The 7,235-nt window shown below is 32.5% G+C and overlaps 1 protein-coding gene across 1 annotated transcript; it reads left to right on the plus strand.

Annotated features, from left to right (window-relative positions):
- Positions 1 to 1,527: 1,527 nt before the first annotated feature.
- LOC145127004 (uncharacterized) lies at positions 1,528 to 1,962 on the plus strand. Its single transcript, XM_079062259.1, has one exon. It carries the CDS (start codon positions 1,528 to 1,530, stop codon positions 1,960 to 1,962), a length of 435 nt encoding a protein of 144 aa, XP_078918385.1.
- Positions 1,963 to 7,235: the final 5,273 nt, after the last annotated feature.

The following is a 7,235-nucleotide window of genomic DNA, read 5'->3' on the forward strand; positions in this document are numbered from 1 at the left end:
AATACATGTTCGGAATACTAATTCAAGAACATACTATCAATCATTTATTTCAGAATGATTGGGTTTTCATAACTAAAATACATGTTCGGAATACTAATTCAAGAACATACTATCAATCATTTAGTTCAGAATGATTGGGTTTTCATAACTAATATACATGTAACGTTTATATGACTATTATGAGACATTTAATTCAGGTTGTTTAATTCATTTTAGACAACCAAGGTAAAGTCCTGACATTATAACCAGAATCTCCAGCCCGGGGATCGAAACAAGTTGTGTGTAGATCTATATCTGGATTGACAACCCCGCACTCATCCTGCTAGCTACAGTCAGGCATACACGCCAATGAGTGGCAATTGTTATCAACAGTTTAAACGCCCACAAAGCGTTTGTTTCAGGCCATCCTGTCATAGTATGGTTATAATAACTCATTAAAAAGATATTAACAATACGTTAATGTATAAACAACTAAACGAAAGTACACCTTCCAAGTACTAGTTTACAGAATACAAACTACAATGGTTCAATACATTTTTCAATAACAGCTGGTGGAGCCAGGCACACTCTCAGTTACAAGTTTTCATAAAGGAATACAAATACAAAACATTGATACAAAGAGAACGGTTTTATGGTAATAAACTACTTTTCATATACAACATAAAATATAGGATTTTCTCGAACAGTTTACATATACAAGATACAGAGATACTCTTTCAAACATAAACACTTATGCACCCACTCAACTTTATGTTGATACTCTCTTTTCAAATTACTTGTATTCTCAGGGAAATAATACAAAGGTACTCCCCGAGCTTTTTGAGAAGATGGAGCTACTTTGAGTCATATCTTCTTTTGTATAACTATTTTGGTTCAATATACAATGATTGAACACATGTAAATACTTATACTTTCTAAATACAATGGTTGTTTGTACTTTGATTACTATGATGCATGTGTTGTGATACTACAATTGAAGTCCTCCACCCCCGGACGTTTCCGCCGTCTGGCTTGGGGGTGTGACACAATCTTCTAACATACAACTCTTTATTTTGATTAGTACTTTCACTATGGCAAACCTTAGCAAACTTGAGTTTATGGCTCTTCACATTAGCGGAAAAAATTATTTATCATGGATCCTTGATGCTGAAATCCACCTTGATGCTATGGGTCTTGGAAACACCATAAAGGATGTAAATCCTTTAAATGAAGCATCAAGCGAAGAAAAGGCTAAGGCGATGATTTACCTTCGCCACCATCTCGATGAATGATTAAAAGTTGAATACCTCACTGTCAAAGATCCAACTGATCTTTGGAATAATCTGAAAGAGAGGTATGATCATCAAAAAGGGTGATACTTCCTAGAGCTCGTTTTGATTGGTTACACCTTCGGCTACAAGATTTTAAATCTGTGAGTGAGTATAATTCAGCCATGTTCAAAATTACTTCCCAACTAAAACTATGTGGTGAGAGTATAACAGATGAAGACATGCTAGGAAAACCTTCTCTACTTTTCATGCCACTAACATGCTCCTACAACAGCAATATCGTGAGAAAGGTTTTAAAAAATATTGTGAATTAATCTCATGTCTTCTTGTGGCTGAACAAAATAATGAGCTCTTAATGAAAAATCACCAATCACGTCCGACCGGTTCTAGTCCATTCCCTGAAGTGAATGTGACATCATCTAATTATAATGGTCGTGGGTCTAACTGTGGTCGTGGTCGTGGTCGAGGTCGTGGACGTGGTGGAGGCCGTCATAATAATCGTCCCAATAATAATAATAATATAAGTAACCACCAGAAGTGGGAAAATAACAAAAACCCACATCCTAATGATAAAAGTGGTCAAGACAAAAAGAAAGTTGAAAATATTTGTCACCGATGTGGAATGACCGGTCATTGGTCGCGTACATGTCGCACTCCAAAGCATTTTGTTGATCTTTATCAAGCTTCTCTATAATATAAAGAAGGAAAAAATGCGGAAACAAATTTTGTTCAAAATTATTTTTCCGAAGATCAACTAGAAATGGGACATTTGGATGTCGCCGATTATCTTGCCTACACGGAAGGGACAAACGATGCTATGGATGGTGATGGAAGTACCCGATTTTTCCCATAAAAGGAGATGGATATGCCATATCATGAATTTGTTGGTTTTCTAGTACCATTTTATTTCAGAAAACCCGACTACTTGAAGCAAAATGAAGAAAGTTAAACAGAGAATGTTTTGATGTTCTAAAATTGACATATTTCATTTTATTCATTTAAATAGTAGGAATTTAGGTGCAAAGGAAATCCAGTCAAATAGGTTCTAGAAGAAACCATTGTACTTTGATTTGTGAATGTACTTTTTGTTTGTTTGTCTAATTATATATTTAACATTCATTTTTAAATCTTCATTTTTTTAATTTTTAATTTTATTTTCTTATTTAACCATTGTACTTTGAAAGTAGAATGGTTTAATAAGAAAAACAACATAATTGTTTTTTTGAAAATATGAATTAAAAATGAAAGTATGATGCTATATGTAGAAGCACAATGCTTCAATAAGAAAATAACATAAATTTTATTAATAATAAGTACAATGCTATTATTTTCAAAGCCGAATTACCATTTTGCCCCCATCCCCATTTATACATTTGTTTAAAAAATGACAATTGTCAAATGACGGTATCATTTACTTTTCTGTTTCTAAGCAGTTGAAGGTGTTTCTGATGACTCACCACCACCACCAACAGCTTGTTTCTTTTCAAAGTTCATAAGCACGAGAGATTCTTAGCCACAAATGGTTTAACCCATTTCCTATGAACGTGCAACCCGGTCAACGAACAACCAGTAGCTTCAAGCTGCTCTTTTGCTTGTATATAGTTGAGTCCTATTTTAATATTGTGAATGCACTGATATGAAAACCTCTGTTTTTCTGCAGTCATGAAAAAATGTATGTAACAATAACATAGTTTGTAGAAGAGGCTTCATTTATCAAAATCAATTGCTCTTACCAAAGAACCAGCAAGAAATCTGCCAAATGAATTGACTAAAACTCATTAAGATAATAATTATATAAAAAATAAATAAATAAATAAATAACTGCCATTAAAGTTTAAACAATAAAAATGTGTTATATTGAAAATTTTAATTCAATGCCATGTTGAAATGAAAAAAATTACCCTTGGGCTGAGAAATGAAAACCAACAAAACGGTGGAATCAAACTCCTTCATAAATGGCTGATTCCATTCCATTGGGCAAAGCAGAAGGTCTTTTTCAGAACCATTCCATTATTTTTCCGATTCCATTATACCAAATGATACCTTAAAGAAGCTTTAAAAAGATACAACTTACCCAGCAGTAACAAACTTGAGCATTCCAACAATTATAACAACGGAAAAGATATTGCTCCAATAACCATGAAAAATGATGTCGTCTGCATGTGTATAAATCATCATGATCGCTTTCCCGTATGTGAAGCTCCAACTCTAAAGCTTTTGTGATCACTCAATAATTGAAATTAAATTCAAACCACAACTTCGTATTCCATTCAAATAAAAGAATTTTAACAACTACATGAGAAAGAAATAACTTTAGAGGAATATTAATACCTGAGCAAAGATGACCGAGAACGATGAGCGAAAAAGATGCAAAAGAAGAATGAGAAACTGAACCAGTTCCACCACCCTACAATCAACACAAGCGGTTAATATCACCAACCAAATTTTTGACCACAAAATGCAAGTATAATGTTGAATTGTTGAATCAATGAAATATATTGTATTCATAATGTTGAGATACCAACGTATTCTATTAAACTCATGGCAAAAAACGCCCTAAATAACAACTTTACCCTAACTTCCAAAAATAAAGTTGACAATATCCATAATTTTTAGTGTAAAGTGAGTTGAGAGGATAAAAATCATTATCGTTAACAATTAACAAATCATCCTAACCATTAAAAGCTGAGGCTACCAGTGCATATACAATTAACCAGATCCATTACAGTAATCTCAAGAAGTACATAAAACCTTAATTTTCACAAAATTGGCAACCTTAACTTGCAACCTATTTGACAAAAATTATTAAAATGTCCTTATTCAAGTGCAGAGCCAACACATAATAACATATAACATGGAAACATATAGATTCCACATAGCTTTGGAAGGCTTATGTTTGAACCTCATAAAATCTGCCAATGGCAACTCTATTGTTACTTCCTCAATTCGGAGCCTAGGCTAACACTTGGTCCCCTTTGTTATTTGACTTCTCTAATCACCCAATCAGATATATCCCATCAACTGATGAGTGCTGTCTAAAACAGGAAAAATGACCAATTAATATCGTTACCCTTTACCTGATCAAACAGAGATTTAGAAAATCAATTATAACCAAGGATGTAAGAAGCCTTGGTATTCATCGATTTTGTTCCAATTAACCATATAATATTTCCTACCAATAAGTTCTTTCTCAATTCTCTTGTTGCCATTGACAATTCTTAGATAAAGGGTTCATTTAGGGTTTCAAATAAAGAAAAAACACCCCAAAAAAATCAAAAGTTATTTTAATCTTATGTATATCTACTTTGAACATGTTTATTCCAAGACGAGTGAATTAAGAGAAAGAAATGTTTTTTTATTAATTTTTTTTTTGCAGATTTCAAACAATTAAAACACATGCCAAAAATTATTTTAGGAATCTACAAACATTAAATTTAATTTTTAAACAAACATTAAATACCCACTTCAATTAGATCTAGTACTATTTTTCTCTTTTAACCCTGTTTTGAACAAAAGCACATATTTAATCTTTGATCTGTAGATTCAATAAGTAACTAATCTTTTTTTGTATAGTGACTTGGAGATACCGAGTTGGATCAATAAATGGAACTTTATCCCAAAGGCAGTCGCTAAACATGAAAACTGATTTAAGGAAAAATTAGGACATACCTTACCAGAAGCATCCCATTCAAATAGACAAGTCTGCACATTTCATATTCTTTCAGATAATCAAAGCATATCATCTGTTTCCATTTCTAAAGCTATAGATCAATAATTAAATTCATTCTTATCATGAATTAAAAAGGTTAAATGGTCTTGAATTCCAATCTAGTCCTAGAATGCCTGACAATCAACCTCAAATCATCTCAAAATTTAATTGCTTACAGAAATGGAAAATCAACCATCAGAACAACTGCTGATGCTTTTTGGGTATAATGAAAGTGATGAATACCATTATTGTCACACCCCCAAACCAGAACGGCGGAAACATTCGGGGGTGGACGACTTCATGTATAGTATCACAACAATGTATAATAGTAATAAAAGTACAACAACAACCATTGTATTTACAAAGTTATAAGTTTTACAACTGTAATCAAAGCATAATGTATATGAACTCAAAAATACAAGTTTAAAAGACATGAGTTTATAGATCTTCGTCTTCTCAAAAGATGTGGTTGTATCTGTATTACTGTTTCCCTGAGAATACAAGTAGATTTTGAAAAGGAGTCAACAATTAAGTTGGTGAGTTCATAAGTATGTTTGCAACTGAAATCTGTTTTTTTGTTCATTGATAAAGTAAACATGTTTTTTTCCAGAAAATCCTATATTTTCTTCTATGTTATCTTGTATGCAAAATGTGTGATACTTTCTGTACTATGAATTTATAAAATGTAGTTTAAATCTCGTAAAACCATGAAAAGTATGTTTTCTCTGGATTGAAATAGTAATCTGTGTTTATACTTGTAAAATAATGTATCATAGTCTTATAATTAAATAAAAGTATGTAAAGTGTTACTTTTTCATACACTAATCATTTTATTCAATATCAAAGAGTGAGTTATTATAACCATACTAGATGACCTAGGATCGCCTGAACACGACGTTCTTCAGGCATCGTAATACGTAAGACATTTGTCACCCCATGCATGCCTGCCTAATTGTAGCTAGCAGTTTAGGTGTGAGATTGTCAGTCCCATATAGATCTATATACCAGTGTTGCGCTCTCCCTCCAAGAGAGTCTAGTTATAATTTCATGACTTGGTTGGTACTTAGAGAAGTACATGAAGGTAGTCTCACAAATGCTATATTGATGACTACGCGTAGAACTTTGAAAGGTTACTTTGTAATAAATACACTGTAAGTAAGTTTCATAAACTGTATAAAATATAGTTTATAAGTTTGTTTTTAATAAAGTAATTTGTTTGTTTTCTAATAGTTATCCTCTGTTTGTTTTCTGTTATGTACTATGTTTGTTTTCCTGTGATCTACTTTGAATCTGTAATACTGTTATTCCATGAAAATTTTGTTTAGCTGTTTGTTTTACTGTAAGAATCTGTAATACTGTTATTCCATGAAAATTCTCTGTTTGTATCCATGTAGTATCAAACAGTTTGAAAACCATTTTATATTTATATAAATGTAATATTTATATAATTGTGATTAATTAGATCTTCGATTAAATAACTTTACCCCAAGCCCACAACCAAACAAGGAACAGGAAATGGGGTCAACTTACATATTCTAAATCTTCAAAATCCAAATTATATAATTTACACAGATATAAATATGTAATTTTAACAATTATAAAAATTTAAAATATACTAAAACATTTAAAAATCTTTTTAGATATTAACACAATTTTATTTAATTTCACTTGTATTCCCCCCTAAAATAGTTAAAAATCATAAAAATATAGGGGTATGAACTCACCTTTCGTGAGTGATTTGACTGAAGATTTGATTTAGGATGTTACTTCAACGAGTGAAATCCCGTAGTAAAACAAGTCCTATATAGCAATTTGTATAGTATATATGCAACCAATTAGTGAATATAATCATAGAAATGATTGGAAATTGGACTAATTTGTAAGTATAACTTACAAGTAGGAGTGTTAGAAGCTAAGATGGAGGCTGCAAAGAGTTCACGGCCAGAAGGGGTGTTCACGGCCCAAGAACACTTGGTGTTCTTGAGTTCACGGACCAATGATGAAGAATCAAGGTTGAAATCAAGAGAGTTCCATATGAACCACAAGAAGGAAGGTGCTTCTTATGATATTGAGGAGAGATGAGGGTTTTTGGCTGATGAAACATGAGAGAAAATGGTTGAGTTCACGGCGAGGAATGAAGAAATGATGACAAAATCTATCAAACACATATATATATAGGCCGAAGGTTCACTGCCGAGGGGTTCACAGCCGAACGTTCCCGGCCCAAAGGCAGTTTGCGAGGGTTCACAATCGCGAAT

The sequence above is a fragment of the Lactuca virosa genome, chromosome 7 (genome assembly GCF_052849685.1).
Source record: "Lactuca virosa cultivar CGN04683 chromosome 7, Lactuca_virosa_CGN04683_v6, whole genome shotgun sequence".
NCBI lineage: Eukaryota > Viridiplantae > Streptophyta > Magnoliopsida > Asterales > Asteraceae > Lactuca > Lactuca virosa.

Excerpts from the sequence above, each read along its gene's own strand:
- LOC145127004 (XM_079062259.1), top strand. The coding sequence starts at position 1,528 with ATGCTCCTACAACAGCAATATCGTGAGAAAGGTTTTAAAAAATATTGT.